Source organism: Chenopodium quinoa, unplaced genomic scaffold (assembly GCF_001683475.1).
Source record: "Chenopodium quinoa cultivar QQ74 unplaced genomic scaffold, ASM168347v1, whole genome shotgun sequence".
NCBI classification, from domain to species: Eukaryota; Viridiplantae; Streptophyta; class Magnoliopsida; order Caryophyllales; family Amaranthaceae; genus Chenopodium; species Chenopodium quinoa.
In genome coordinates, this window is record NW_018744271.1 from 17,779 (window position 1) to 34,522 (window position 16,744).

At 44.5% G+C, this 16,744-nt stretch overlaps 2 protein-coding genes across 2 annotated transcripts; both read right to left on the reverse strand.

Moving 5' to 3' along the window:
• Positions 1 to 603: 603 nt before the first annotated feature.
• LOC110694925 lies at positions 604 to 1,665 on the reverse strand. Its single transcript, XM_021872122.1, has one exon. It carries the CDS (start codon positions 1,663 to 1,665, stop codon positions 604 to 606), a length of 1,062 nt encoding a protein of 353 aa, XP_021727814.1.
• A 4,484-nt stretch (positions 1,666 to 6,149) lies between these two features.
• Positions 6,150 to 7,799, reverse strand: LOC110694926. The gene is made up of 4 exons (XM_021872123.1): positions 7,611 to 7,799; positions 6,650 to 7,507; positions 6,290 to 6,517; positions 6,150 to 6,200 (listed from the first exon to the last, which is right to left on the reverse strand). The coding sequence occupies exons 1-4, from the start codon at positions 7,797 to 7,799 to the stop codon at positions 6,150 to 6,152; spliced, it is 1,326 nt and encodes a 441-aa protein (XP_021727815.1).
• Between the last annotated feature and the right edge of the window lie 8,945 nt (positions 7,800 to 16,744).

The window sequence follows — 16,744 nt, forward strand, 5'->3', positions numbered from 1 at the left end:
CTACCGGCTAATATCACAGGTGATGCTGAGAGTTGACGGGCTTCAGGTCCCCTTGCGCAAGAAGCAAGAGGAGGTAAGGGATGCCCAAAGACGGGCATCTGAGCTCATTGATGTTTCCCAATACAATGCCATTAGATATGACATGGAAACTAAACGGCGAGAGTTGGAACAGGAGGAATTGCTGAAGCAAACTATTGCGGCTGTTGATGCGGAAAAGGCGAGGGCGGATGAGCTAGATCTGAAGGTCAAAAATCTCCAAGCCGATCTCAAGGCTTTAGAAGGAGCTGACAAGGAAAACGCCGACCTTTGCGCTGATGTCAACCGACTCAAAACAGAACTTGCTTCTATTCAAGCGGCTCATAAAGAAGAGCTTAAAAAAGAACAGAGCCGCCTGATTGCTGAGAACGAGACTGACAATGAGGAGCGCATGAAGCTCGCCTGGGGGCTCATACACCCGGACTATGACTACGAGTTCTTCGACCTTAGGTACAAGTATGCCTTAGAGGTATACGATGGCAAGGTCCTTGGACTGGACCCGCCTGCTTCCTTCGAGGAATGGGCAGGTTTGTTTGAAGAACAAGAGGGTGAGCAGGCAGCGCAGACTCAAACGCCACCATCACCCTCCTTCAACCAATGAGTCTTTGCCTTCTGTTTCAAAAACAGAAACCTAGCTGTGTGAGCTTCATTATAAGCAATTCGTGGCTCATGCTCTTGCTGAATAAACTCGGTATTTGTAGGGTCAGCATTAAATTTCCTCTGAATCTCAGCCCAAACCTTACTAGTAGCTAGGTCAGTGCTTTCAATAGAAGAGAAATGAGTAAGGTTCAGAAGTTTAAGATCATGCTTAAGAGCTTTCAGCTTCTTTACCACCCTGTACATTGTTGTTCCCTGAATTGGTCTATCCCAAACCTTCTGAACAATATCATGGAAACAAGGAGCATCAGTCCACATGTTGAAAAATCTAAAAGGTTTTTTAGTATTCCCAGCATTTGTATCAAGATTCATACAGCAAGGAGTATGATCCATCAATCCTTTTGGCAGGAATTCAGCTGAAAAGTTAGGAAACATATTGAGCCACCCATCATTCACAATGGCTCTATCAATTTTTGTACAAACCCTATCCTCAACCCCTTGCTTATTTGTCCAGGTATAGTACAAACCTCCCACATTAAAGTCAGTGAGATTATTCATTCTCAGATAACTTCTAAACTGCTCAACCTCAGCTAGGGTACATTGAGATCCAATTCTATCCTCAAGATTTAGGATATTATTGAAATCACCACATAGGATCCAAGGATCATCTCCCGGGGGAGAAATCTTGGAAATGTGAGCCCATAGACCTTCCCTTTCTGCAACAGTGCTCAAGCCATACACCATAGTCAACCAGAACTTCTTCCTCATAGCAATATGAGTAATACAAACATGAACAAATTGAACATCAATTTTACAACTTTCCACAGAGAAAATGCTAGGCAACCAAACTATCAAGACCCTAACTTTATCACTAACAGAATGATTGGTGATAACAGACCAATCCCTACCAAAATTTCCAAAGACTCTCCGAAAATTCTTACCTCTTACCTTAGTTTCTAAGAGGCCAAACAAACCCATGTTGTGGTGTCTCATAAAGCATAAAACATCACACAGTTTCCCAGGCTTGTTCATTCCTCTCACATTCCAGAACCCTAACTTATCCATTAATGGAAATTGAGCACTGCCCCCCTTCCATTCTGCTATACAACACCTGTCCACTAAAAATTACAGCTTTATCTTGTCCAGCACTACTCCATGTCTCCTTCCCAAACCTGCCCTGTTCAATATCCTCCTCTGTATCTTCCTTCTCAAGGCTACTAAATCTGTTCCTTATAAAAACAGTAGCCTGCATCAACTTACCAGAATCCTCCCTTCTATCTCTCATAGCATTAGGGGAACCCTGATCATCTCTAGCTTCCTGATTTCTTTTGACAGGCCTCCAAACTTTCTCCACCCTATGTCCTGTATACCCATTCCTTGCCCCTCTTCGATAATCCTGTGTTTAAAGATTAGGGCATTCTTCCCCTAAGTGTCACACACCTGTGCAAATAGTACACTTAATCGGTGTCCATTCATACACAATCTTTTGAGTATTACTTCACCTTTTTCATCAAGAAATTCAATTTCCTACTTTAAATCATCCTTCATGTTCATTTCCACCATAACTCGAGCATATCTTATTAACTCTTTTGTTGCAGTAGCCTTATCAGTTTTGAATGGTTTACCCAGGATACCATCAATCTTCATCAGCGGAGACTTCCCACAAAATTTTAAGTCCAGACCAGGCAATCAAACCCAAATAGGCACCTCATGTATGTCTTCTTCCTTTAGATTTAGTCCAGGTTCCCATTTCTTTGCAACTAATGGTTTCCTGTCGAAAACATGGGTCCCGCCATTAGAGCCTTATCCCTGCCTTCAACATTCCTAAATCGAACCAAGAAAACCCCATTCTCCATTACTAAAATTTTATCAATTCCAAACCTACCCCAACATCTTCGCACAAAACCATTCAAGATTCGTAGAGGTAAATTTGATCCAAGAACATAGCAAACCATAGTAGAATTCCAGAAATTAATTTCCGGTTCAACATCATCCATGGTTATTCTATACCCTGTTATCACCATGCATCTTCTTTAAGCCATTCATCAATCCACTTTTATTAGACAAATCCAGACCCTCATCCTTATTATTCTTAAACATATCACTCCATTTACCCCCAATATTTCCACCAAGACCCAAAGAATTTGGGGTTTCAAGAACAGAGTCACCCCTAATTGGACTTAAGACATCAATGAAATTCAAATTTCCATTGTAAGAATCATTTCCAATCGGATTCTTGGAGTTTTCAATCATCAAAAGAGGGGTAGGATTAACATACCTCGAAGAATTTACCGACAATTCACCCTCCTCTGGCTCTACACCAGCACTTATTAATGGCGTCCCTTGAACAATCACATTAAGCCACTGATCAAACTGGCTTTTATGGAGCAACCTCTCTTCCTCAGAAATTTGATTCTCCATCCTTTTATCCAAATCTTCATCGATCAGCCAACTAACTTTTGAACTTGTCTCTGCCTTCGAACCCAGATTTTGCAATTTCACATTCATCCTTGTATTCGGCTTTGAATTAAACTTTCCATTAGATTTAGAATTGGAGGATTTCTTCCCCTTACCCTTTTTCCCCTTCGCCATTTTTTATCAAAAAGCTTGATAAAAAAAGCGGGAAAGATGAAAAAATAGGTTTCATTTAATTAGCATTGTTGAATGCATTTGACTTTAATTTGATTCAAAAGCTTTATTTGAATGTGTTAGACTTTCATTTGATTCAATTAGCTTTGTTAAATGTATTTGACTTTCATTTGATTCAATAATATTTGTTTGAATATGTTTGACTTTCATTTGATTCAATTACCTTTGTAGAATGCATTTGACTTTGATTTGATTCAAATAGCTTTGTTTAAAAGTGTTTGACTCTCATTTGATTCAAAAATCTTTGTTTGAATGTGTTTGAATTTCATTTGATACAATTAGCTTTGTATATTATACTTCACTTTCATTAGATTTAATTAGCTTTGTTTGAATGTGTTTGACTTTCATTTCATTCAAAAAGCTTTGTTTGAATGTGTTTGACTTTCATTTGATTCATTTAGCTTTGTAGATTGCATTTCACTTTCATTTGATTTAAATAGCTTTGTTTGAATTTGTTTGACTTTCATTTGATTCAAAAAGCTATGTTTGAATGTGTTTGACTTTCATTTCATTCAATTAGCTTTGTTGAATGTGTTTCGGGTGTTTTTGGTCCCTCGGGAGAGTTACAATACGGAGTATGCTGCCTGACTTCTGTACCTGCAAAACCACAAAACTCTAGTTAGTATAATTCCGGATGAGAAAGCGTGTGGAAAGTAGAATGAATGTTTCTCTTGTAGGGTTTCGTAGTGACCAAACACTACGCGGAAGGAAACCCCCTAAGACCCGCCCCTTAATTAAAATAATTAACAAGTATACTAAACTTAATCAAACAAGATAAAGAACAAGAATAATACCTTTGTTGCGTGCTTTGCTCCCGAACAGCTCTTACTTCAAAATCCCGAAACTACGAGATCTCCGATGGATCGTACCCTCGACCCGACCCGAGCGTCCCATGTCTTGAAGGTTAGTCAAGACCCAGAAAAATAAAACTATGAGTTTTGTGAATCAAAGGTTTACTCTAATTATAAGAGTTGCCTTTTTAATTCCACTCATGGTTGTGAATTTCCCAATACCATGCCTTTGGAATTTATAGGGAAATGCACCCTTGATTTCCAATCTCCCATCAATGTGGGAGAGTTGGTCAAAATAAACAATTTATTTAATTCTAAATTAAATAAATAACCAACTCAGTCACATTACGACAAGTGGCACAATCACATGCTTGAGTGATGGCCACGGCTAGGAGGGGGGGGGACCATTTGCCTTGCTCCCCAAGGCCTTGATTCGGTCCTCACATCCATGCACAAAACCAGGTCAAGGAGGATTAGCTGGCTGCCAGCTAGCACTGCCTTGCTGCCCAGCACCCCAGCCATCCAGTGAGTGCTGGTGCTGGGCTGTGCTGGTGATGTGTGCTGGCGCTGGTGCGTGCTAGTGCCATGCGCTGGTGCGTGCTGGTGCTATGCGCTGGTGCGTGCTGGTGCTAGGCGCTGGTGCGTGCTGGTGCTGGCCCTAGCACTCCAACGCACTACCTCGAACACTCACCCACTCCCACGCTAGGCGCACCCACGCATCTAGCCCCATGCTCGCAATGCCTAACATGCGTGCTGCTAGCGAGCCACGCATGCTGGGCTTGACTCTTCTTGATAGCTATTCCTCGCATACACTCGCACAACCACACGCACCAGCCTTGGCCATGCACCACACACTATGCATGCATCAGTCTCGGCCATGCACCATGCACTATGCATGCATCAGCCTCGACTATGCACCACGCACCACACACTATGCATGCATCAGCCTCGGCCTAGCACTAGCTGTGATTGGTGCGTGTGGTCCTGCCATGCGCGCCTAGCGTTTTTCTAGGGCAGCGACGGCACCTAGCCATCCTAGGGCACGCATGGTGCGCCTAGAGATGCTGCCTAGGATGCGATGGTGCCCAGCCACCCTAGGGCACGCATGCTACGCGTAGCGATGCTATATGGGCTGCGATGGGTTGTGATAAGCTGCGATGGTGCGCTTAGCACACCTAGTGTGCTTAGGCTTCCGCCTAGCCATGCTAGGTGCATGCTAGCTTGAACTAGGCTAGCATCCACATGGCTAGGCCAGTGTGGTGCTAGGGCTATGTTCATACTTGTTGCTTTGTGATTTTGCGATGCTCGGTCTCGACGCCCTAGGCTCGATTTCCGACATCTGTATTCGTAAAACTCTGTCGACTCATTAAATCCTTTCAGATTAATTCGTCGTCTCGGAGGTGATTCGATTGGGTTCGACCCGAAGGGTTCAGTTAAGATTAAGGTGTAATATCAATTGTACCTCGATATTACTGATCGGAAGCGGCCTCCACCTAGGCATTCCGATCACTTGATCTTACTGAAGAATTAACTCTGTAATAATTCTGAACCCTCTATCGGAAGAATACACTTGTTGGAAGGACACCATTCCTTTCATCTCTCTGATTCAGGGAGATTCCGCAATTAAGATTGCTCGAGTTTTGTGTATGTATGAATGAATTGGTCATAAATGAGAATTTTTCCCCTATTTATAGTGGGGGAGGCATGTTCCCTGATTAGGGTTTTGATGCCACGTGTCAGCATCTGATTGGATCCCGTTGGGCCTCTAGTGGGCTGCCACGTGTCATCATATTACTTGTCCACGTGGCATAGGGTATTTTTACCCTAAACAGAATGCATTTGACTTTATTGTATTCAAAAAGCTTTATTTTAAGGTGTTTGACTTTTTTTTTGGTAAATAGAAAATTTATTACCAAGAATTGGAACTAACAGACCGCCCAAACTACAAAGACCACAAGACCAAACAACCACCAAAATTAATTCAAGGCTCATGGTTAACCACCTTCTAGGAAGGGTGCTAACCGGAGACAAGAACAAACCTGGATCCTAGCTACTGTTCACCTTCTAGGAAGGGTACTAGGAGCACGGACCAGGCACAAATAGCCTACTAGAACTCAGAAAACAAGCCTGAACAAGGAAGGCAAGCAAAACAGCCCAAATAGCCCAAAACAGCAAGGCATTTACAATAAAAACAAACACGAAACTAAAATGAAAACCTGTCTGCCCCAAGACCAGATAAGCTTCCTTCTATCAGTCTCATTGCTTCTGCAAGCAACTCTATACACCAGCTTCCTGAAAACAGTCTCAGCAGGTTCACAAGAGCCTTTAAACAGGACACTATTCCTCTGAATCCAAACATAGTGAACTGCTTCAGCCAAGAACATCAAATGTAATCTACTAGTGTGATCAGTTCGTCTTCTTTTCTTGATAGCCCATTCTGTTTCCTAATGAAAACCCTGGACTGGTTTTTGACACTTAAAAAGCTGCAAGACTCTTGACCAAATCCTGGCAAAGTACTTACACAGGAAGAACAGGTGTTGTACACTTTCATTCTCTTCCTAACAAAGATAACAGACAGGGTCACAATGCTGATTCCATAGAAGGATCCTGTCCTTAATCAACATTCGATTCCAGCTTGCAAGCCATAGCAGGAGCACACTTCTTAGGAATGCATTGTTATTATATACAAGTCTTTTCCAAGACACTCTAGTAGCCTGTTGCCTCAACTTGTCATAGATTTTTTTAATTTTAATCCCATTGCTACTAGCTACTGAAATCCAGCCTCCAATTTTATCAATTAAGCTTCTTTGCTTCATAACCTTTCTGAGAACCCAAGAGCTCTTCTGTGGGATGTTAACAGTCCAGGGATCCCTATCCTTGAAGTAATATACATGAAGCCATTTGACCCAAAGAGTATCAGCTTTGTGAGTAATATCCCACAAAATCTTGTAAATTGCAGCTGTATTCCACTCTTGAAGAGCAATGACATTCCAGCCTCCAGAAGATTTAGGAAGACAAATGGTCTTCCAGGCTATAAGAGCTTTCCTTGTGGGGTTAGCTGTTCCAGTCCACAAGAAAGCCCTAAACCTACCTTCAATCTCTCTCATAATCTTTTTAGGATGGATAAAAATTTGTACCCAATAGGTTTGAATACCAAAGAGCACACTCTTGATCAATTGAAGTCTACCTGCATAAGAAAGAAATCTGATAGCCCAATTTCCAATTCTACCAGTTACCTTATTCACCAAGGGCTTGCATTGATGGATTGTAAGCTTCTTTAAGGATAAAGGAACCCCAAGGTATTTAAAAGGAATAGAGCCATTAGTCATACCCAGCCTTCTGAGAATAAGATCCCGTTCATCCTGAGTAATCCCCCCACAATACACTTCACTCTTGCTGAGATTAGCTGTCAAACTAGAAGCTCTCGAAAACTTCTAAAAAGCACTGAGCAAGAGCTGGACAGAACAGTCATCAGCCCTTGCAAATAATAAGAGGTCATCAGCAAACATTAAATGAGTGATGGAAAGCTTTTCACACCTTGGATGAAAATTTGAAATTAGGCACTTTACCAAGCTCATGCATACATCGAGAAAGATACTCCATGCCAATAGCAAAGAGAAAAGGAGACATAGGATCTCCTTGCCTCAATCCTTTTTTTGCAATAAAGGGAGTGGTGGGGGTTCCATTAATAAGAACAGAAAAAGAAACAGAGGTAATACACCCCATTACCCACTTAATAAACTTAGTAGGGAATCCAAGCTAACTCATGACAGCCTTGAGAAAGCTCCATTCAACTGAATCATAGGCTTTTTTTAAATCTACTTTAATCATGCATCTAGGGGTGATATGCCTGTGGTTGTACCCTTTTATAAGGTCAGTAGCTAAAAGGATATTATCCCAAATGTGCTTCCCTGGGATAAACCCAGCTTGAGCCTCATCAACAACCTCCCCAATAATCTGAGCCAATCTAGTAGTGATAATCTTAGAAATAATCTTGTAAAGCACAGTACAACAAGCAATGGGTCTATAATCACTGGCATAAGAGGGAGTTTGAACCTTGGGAACTAAAGTCAAAGTAGTAAGATTCCACTGAGAATTCACAACCCCAGTTTCAAAGCAACTATGAATAGCTTCATAAATGTCAAGCTTGATAATCTCCCAAGTAGATTTGAAAAAACCAGCATTGTAACCATCAATCCCTGGAGCTTTCACACTAGATATACCCTGAATAGCAGAATCTATCTCAGAATTAGTGATAGGAGTAATGAGCATGGCCTGAGCTTCCTTAGAGAGCTGTTTTCCTGATCTCATGGTTACCAGATCAATAGCATCAAGAGAAGGAGAACTAGAGCCCATAAGCTTCTTGTAAAACCCAATAACTTCTTTCTCAACATCAGTTGGTGCTTTTAACAGGAGTTGATGATCTATCAGAATAGTATTAATCCTGTTCCGGGATTGTCATTGTTTCATCATGGAGAAAAAGTACTTGGTATTAGAATCACCAAGCTTAATCCAATCTGATTAGGGGATTTTTATCCACCAATCAGCATCCGACACGTGGGCCAGCCAGGTTTCGCCACGTGTCCTTCATCTAGGCCAATAGGAGCCTGCCACGTGTCATCAAGAGATTCGTCCTCCTTGGACCAATTGGAATGTTACACGTGTCCACCCATTCCAAATGGGAAAATCGGCCAACAAGGCCAAATCATTGTGGGAGGCCCAGTCAGCCTTAGGTTTAACCTAAACCTAGTACTGGCACGCATCCCAAGGCATATAAATATGCCCATTAATCCTCATTAAGGGGGATTACGCACATTTAACACTTTCACCTAGAGAGACCCAATTACTTTTATTTTCGCATTAATTACTCCTTAATCAAGTACTAACTTTACCGTCGGAGGCGGATCTCCAATCGTCCGGAGCATCCGTTTGTTTTGCAGGTACAGGCGTCCGGTTCCTGTCTCAGAATTGTAACTCTCCCGCAGGACATCAGAAAACCCCGAAACATTTTGGCGCCGTCTGTGGGGAGAGTACTTCTGAGATGGCATCCACGTCTGTATCGACTCCTGAAGAGAGGCGTCCCCTAGACGACCCTCAAGTTCAGTCGGACCATGATACTGAGGAAGAATTTGAAGTTGAAGCTCACACAGCTTCAGACGGGACCCTTAGGGCCCGACGCACCCGTCATACCGAAAGGAGAGAACGGGAAGATCTTCAAACTGGACTTAGTGATCCAGCCGGCGCACTGCCTGTTCAGCAGCAGCCGGCTGATGGGTCTGCTCCCATTACAACAAACGAACTCATGACCTTCATGAGGGGCTTCAAGGGAGAGATTCAAGAGTTGCTCAACAAGAAGCCGCCTGCTTTGGCCAAGGAGCAGTCGGCTAAGAAACCTTCCTCTTCAGGGAAGAGGAAGCCTGTTCAAGGGCGAGAGGCGACCCCACATCTTAACTCTAGGAAGTGGGAACCGCCTGTCCTTGATTTCACAAAGTACCGCTTTCCTACTCCAGGAAAGAGGAAACCTGTTCGTCATATTCAGGCGGACGGGTCGAAGAAAACATACACAGATGGCTATTGCTAGAGCAGAAGAAGAATGGCCGATTGTAAGAGTCGGCCTCCCGTCAGTCCGGCTTTTATAGTGTCCAGGCGGTACCAAACTTACCATTTGTACCGAAACAACAATATTTTTTACGGCCACCTCTGTTTGGAGGGCATGCAGCAAAGAATGTCCAACCTATGGACTGGCAGCTACGGTTGCTTAGACTTGGGGAACAGCCGTCGGCCTTCTTCAAGGAAATTACTGAAGCCGCTCAGGCTGCCAAAGTGAAAAATGTATTAGTAGGCGCCTATGACGGCACTACTAACCCAGAAGACCATTTGATGGCATTCACCAACCTGATGTACCTTTAAGGGTTGGATGATCCCACTTGGTGCAAGTGTTTTCCAGCGACTCTCAAAGGAATTGCACAACAATGGTTTAGAAACCTGCCGACTGGTTGTGTGAATAACTTCAGGACGCTTGCTAACTTATTCACCTCCAACTTTGCCATGAACAAACCTGCGAAGAAGACGACCCTTGATTTAGGAACGATTCAGCAGGGCGAGAAGGAGGGGCTTCGTTCTTACATCAGGCGGTTTCCCCTGATGAGAATACAGATTCAAGGGTTACCGGATGAGGTAGCCTATACTGACTTTTTCAGAGGCCTCAAAGACGGGTCGACATTCAAATTTGATTTGGTTCGAAAGAGGGTGGCGACTCTTCAAGAGGCCTTGATTGAAGCGGAAGCCTATATACAGGCGACTGATCTTTGTAGTACGGGAAAACAGTCGGACGGGAAAAGGTTCGACAAAAGAGAAGGACGACAAAAACAGTCGTCGAACAAAGATGAGAAGAAGAGAAAAGAGGTCTGAGCGGCTGATTCCTCTAAACAGCCGGCCCAGAAGAAGAGGAAAGAATTCAAACCATACTCCCCAAAGTATGCGTTTAACAAGGATAGCTAAGCTATCCTTAAGGTAATCAAGGGACGGATCTCAATTGACAAGCCGGCCCCCATGAAGGGTTCTGCGAGCAACCGGAACCAAGAAAAATTCTGTGATTATCATGAAGATGTTGGTCATCACACCAAAGAATGCATCAGTCTCATGCGGTATCTGGACCGCCTGGCTGAGCAAGGCGATCTTGACTCTTATGTCAAGAAATCTACGGGGAACACTTCCTTGAAAAAGCAGTCGGCCAAAAAGAGTCAACAGGCCGACAACTCTGATACAGATGATGCAGTCGTCTACACCATTGCAGGCGGCTTCTTAGGAGGCGGCCCCACTATTAGGGGCAACAAAGACAATATCAGGCGGCTAGACGTAAATTCCGTTCACCAAGAACGGCCCTCCAAATATTCATTTCCTGATATTGTCATCACTGAAGAAGATCTAGGAGGGGTAAGGGGGCCGCATGACGACCCTATCGTTATTGAATGTAAAGTGGCCAACCAGAGAGTTGGCTGAATCCTTATAGATACCGGAAGCTCCTCAGATCTTATCAGTAGAAAATGTCTGTCAAAACTCAAATATCAGACTGATTGCATACATCCGGCATCCCACCCTTTAGTAGGATTTGGAGGAGGAGTCGTCCACCTAGTGGGACGAGTGGATTTACCCATCCGCCTGGGTGAAAAAGGGGAAGGACGACACATGGTAGTCCGGTTCCTGGTAGTAGAAGAACTCTCGGCCTACAACATGATTCTGGGACGACCAACCCTGAATAATTCCAAGGCTGTTATAATCCCATCTCTTATGTTGCTCAAGTTTGAGAGGGATGATGGAACAGTCGGGTCCCTAAGGGGAGATTAGAGGATGGCCCGAGAGTGCTATCTCTCGGATATCAAGCCCACTGTTATGGCCACTATGTCAAGTGGTGGAAAAACAGACCTTGACAATGTCACAGCGAGTGCGCCTGTTCAAGAAGCAGGCGGCAAGAAGAGAAAGGCAGCCCAGACGGGGACCGCAAGAAAAGACAGAAAATAGAAATCATTGGCAGAGGAGCGGTCGGATGAATTCCGCCCTCAGCCGGCTGGTGAGCATACGGACCTGATCTTAGACGACTCGCGTCCTGACCGAACAGTCAAAGTTGGGACGACTGCTCTGAGAGTCCTGGGTGACAACTTTAAGAAACTATTGAAAGAATACAAGGACATCTTTGCATTTGAAGTCCACGAAATGCCAGGCATTAGTCCTGACCTGGCGGTACATAAACTGGCTGTGGATCCGAAAAAGAAGCCGGTAAGGCAGAAGAAGCGGAACCATGGCGAAGAAAGAAGTCAGGCGACAGCCGCCGAAGTTAAAAAATTACTTGATGCAGGGTTCATTTGGCAATGTTACTTCCCAGACTGGGTTGCAAATGTGGTGCTTGTTAAAAAGCCGAATGGCACCTGGCGAATGTGTGTAGACTACACAGACTTAAACAAGGCGTGCCCAAAGACTGTTACCCTCTGCCTAAAATTGATAACCTGGTCGACTCAACAGCCGGCCATGCTTTGATGAGCTTTATGGACGCCTACTCTGGTTTCCATCAAATTCCTTTATGGAAGAAAGATCAAGAGAAGACGACCTTCGTCACTGATCAAGGGTTATACTGTTACACGGTCATGCCGTTTGGTCTTAAGAATGCCCCAGCCACCTTCCAGCGAATGATAAACACTGTGTTCTTTGATCAGATTGGGAGAAACGTCGAGGCATACATTGATGATATGATTGTCAAGTCTAAGCTTCAGATAGATCATATGTCGGACCTCCGAGAAACTTTCGCCACACTCAAGCGGCACCATGTCATGCTCAATCCCAAGAAATGTGTATTTGGAGTTGAGTCTGGGAAATTTCTCGGATTCCTTATCAATTAGAGAGGAATAGAGGCGAACCCTGAGAAGGTGCAGGCAGTCATCGACATGCAGTCGCCTCGTACCGTCCGAGAGGTTCAGAAGTTAACAAGTTGTCTGGCGGCCTTGGGAAGATTTCTAAGCCGATCAGGCGATAAATGCTTATACTTCTTCCAGGCCAATTAACAAGGCAAGGTTTGAATAAGGGCCGGATGCTGAGGCGGCCTTCCAGAAATTGAAAGTTCACTTGCATTCCTTGCCGAGGCTGGTCAGCCCTTTGCCCAAAGAAGTACTCTACATGTACCTGGCCGTCTCTGATCATGCGTTAAGCGCTGTTCTTCTTGCTGAAAGAGACGGCTGTCAGCTCCCGGTCTACTTTGTCAGTCATGTACTGAAAAATGCCGAGTTGAGGTATCCCTTAGTGGAGAAATTTGGTATTGCACTCTTCATGGCTGTTAAAAAATTGAAGCCCTACTTTTTGGCACATGCAGTCGTCGTGTATACAGATCAGCCTATCAAGCGGCCACTGACCACCATGGAGTCGTTAGGCCGGATGATCAAATGGGCCATAGAAATACAGAGCCTCGAAGTTACTTTCAAGCCTAGAAAAGCAGTGAAGGGGCAAGCCTTTGCTGACTTTATTGTTTAGATGACTCGTCCCCCTGATTCTCGAGATCCAGACCAAGCCTGGAAGGTATATGTGGATGGAAGCTCTACTTCAAATGGTTGTGGAGCAGGCGTCATATGTCAGTCGCCAGAGGGCGACAGGTACGAGTATGCTCTACGCTTCAGCTTTCAGGCCTCAAACAATGAGGCAGAATATGAAGCTTTACTAGCCGGAATCCGCATGTGCAAGGCGGCAGGGGCACGAAAGATAGACGCCTGTTCCGATTCACAATACGAAGCAACCCATCCGGCCATGATCAAGTATTTACAGGAGGTACGACAAGCATTCGGATCCCTTGAAGATTTTCATCTGACTCAAGTGCCGAGATCAGAAAACAACCAGGCGGATGCACTTTCAAAATTAGCATCATCCGCCACTTGTGATACTCCTCGAACTGTTTTTTGGGAAGTAATGGAGAAGAGAAGCATCGAGGAAGACCCTATTGGAATCCTAGACAGAAGCTCAACCTGGATGGATCCAATCAGGGCATATCTGACAGACGGTACCCTGCCGGATGATCATCACCAGGCGGCTGCGCTGAAAAAACGGGCAGCAAGTTTTGAAATGATAAAAGGATAACTTCACAAAAGAGGGTACCTTCAACCCTACTTAAAGTGTGTTACTCCAGAAAAGGGACGAGAGATACTAGACGATCTTCACTCTGGTTACTGCGCTTCCCATATAGGCGGTAACTCGCTTGCTCAACGGACAAGGCGGCAGGGCTACTTTTGGCCTACTTTAGAAGCAGATGCAATGGAGATGGTGAAAAAATGTGACAAGTGCCAAAGGTTTGGCAAACTAATTCACCATCCGGCTACTGACCTCACTACCATTCATAGCCCACTACCGTTTGCTAAGTGGGGCATGGATATTCTGGGTCCCTATACGCCTGCTACAGGCGGAAGGAGGTACATACTTGTTGCAGTCAACTACTTCACTAAATGGGTGGAGGCGGAGGCTGTAAAGGGAATCAAGACGAAGGATGTAATTTCATTCATCTGGAAAAATGTCATCACTCGGTTCGGGGTTCCCATGTCTATGGTTTTTGATAATGGTCCCCAATTTGAGACGCCTGTTCTCAAAAGCTGGTTGGGTGACCAAGGAATTGCACACCACTTTGCATCAGTCGGCCGTCCACAAGCAAACGGCCAAGTAGAAGCCTTTAATAAAATCATCTTTGACGGTCTCAAGAAAAAGATTGAACGAGCAGGCGGTCTATGGGCAGATGAATTACCACATGTTCTCTGGGCCATTAGGACGACTGAAAAAGGGGCGACTGGAGAAACTCCATTTCTCCTAACCTATGGTGCGGAAGCTGTTCTTCCAATTGAACACTATGAGCCGACTCTTAGAGTAATGCTATATGACGAAGAGGCAAACTGGGAAGCCATGTGCCTGGAATTAGACTCACTCCCAGAAAGGAGGGGCAATGTTGTCTTGCGCCATGAAATTTACCGCCTGAGAATGACCAGATCATACAACAAAAAAGTACACAGGCGTCCACTCAAAGTGGGGGACTTTGTACTTAGAAAAATGGAAGCAGTTGGTAGGGCTAATGAGTCTGGCAAATTAACTCCCAACTGGGAAGGACCCTATCGAATCTATGAAGAGGTCAGGGACAGTACCTACCGTCTGGAAACCCCAGACGACCAACCGTTGCCTCGAACCTGGAATGTAGATAATCTTAAGAAATATTTCTTTTGAATGATGTAAATAGTCGAGGGCTACTTAATAAAAGTTTGTTGTTTCATTCAATTTTGTACTAAGAGGGGCATGCCTACTGACAAACAGTCGGCTACTCTCCATGTTTAATTTTCATTCTTACTTAAGAGGGGCACGCCACTTGTTCCACACAACCGGCTACTCTCCCATAACACAGTTCACCAAGAACTATCAAAGGCTCATGGCTGAAATGATCAGACCAGGCGCCAAGCCAACTGATCCAAATATAAGTTTAATTCGACCTGTCCCAACATTATAGCAGGCGTCCGACGGCATCCATCCGGATGAAATTCGTCGCAGAGAGCAGCTCCCTTTTGGGTCATATATTGTTCTATAAAATCATTACACGACACCTATACGACTGTCTAACCAAGACAACCACGTAGCCGTTTCCCGGACAAGGATACCTCTCACTTAACTGACTAATCAGGTCAAACAAGTGTTCGTAGTAACCATCCGTGTCAACCAACCTACTGAACTACTTGGGATATGAACAGTCGGTATCTTATGAGTTAATAGCCAACAAACATTGGCGAATAAAGGGGAACAACCGGTACCCACCGCTTGAAACCTCTACTACTCAGTCACTCGGCGACTAGGTAACAATCATGTTTACTTGGTCACTCCTTAAAAATTTAGTATGAAACTAAAAAGGTGTTCATACAGCGCCTGTTCACACTAGATTAAATGTGGCGGGGAACAGTCGGCCTGGACCGACTAGAGTCTCTAGCCTAAAAAAAAAAAAAAAAACAAACAAGGTAGGTAGGAAACCACCTTCCTACTTGGTTGAAGGGGATCCAGTCTTTAAAGTGGCCGACTGATCGCTTAGCCTAGAAACAAGACAACTAGTCGTCCAGGGGCATAGGTGGCGTGACTAACTACCTCGTACCTGTCCGCAACTATCGGCCATGCAAAACAGTCGGTATAGTATGCAATTGGATATCAGAGTTTTGATACTTAGCAAAGTCGAAACAAATTCGAAACGAAACAAATTCGAAACATTTTGGCAAAAAGGCGACCTAAAATAATGGTCGCCTGAGTTATATTAACAGCCGGCCAGATGGACCGGCATAATATTCATACCCCCGGCCCCTTGGCCGGGTAAAAGATACAAAAAGAAGCTGGTCATTAAGACCGGAAAAATATTCAAACCACGCCCCCCTGGCCGGGTAAACAGAAACAAACGGCACGCAGGCCGTAAAAAGAAGACAAAAAGCTTAAGAAGGGGGCAGATCTTCAATAATAGCAGCTGCCGCCTGATTAGCACTATTTTTGCTGGACTCGGCTTTAGCTGCATCCTTCTTTGATGCATCCACCCCAAGCGGCACAAGCGCCACTACCGGCTCCTCCTCCTCCAACGCCTCGTCCTCAGCAGCCGCCAGGATCTCTTGATTATATCTATCAGAACACTGGCGGTACGTTTTTTCCCATGAGGAAAAGTCGGCATTGGGGAAGAGGTGGCCCCAGGTCAGGCGCTGGATCTGAGCAGAGTCTTCCATCATCTCTCGGACCAGCTCCTTCTTTTCTTGCTCGGCCTTTGCCGAGAGCTCCTGAGTAAGACTCTTCTCCTAGGTCACCAGGCGTTCCTTAACGTGTGCCAAGGATTTCTCCAAGGTGTCGTATGAGGACATTTTTTGGCGAAGAGGTCTTAGCTCGGCCTTGAGATTGTTGATGGTCGCCTCCAACTCATTATTTTTCTTCTGGGGCGCCTCCAACTGAGCCCGGATAGCAGAAGTATCCTGCGCCTGATAATAAAGAATATCAGTTGTCAAAATCTCATTTTGGGCAATTTGAAACATTGCCTTATCACAGTCAGAGGCGGCCATAGCTTTTGCAGCCTTTACCTCTTTGTTCTTCTTGTCAAGCGGCTTGCGAAGGCCGTTCACTCGGAGCAGGGCCTAAGTAAAAGGGAA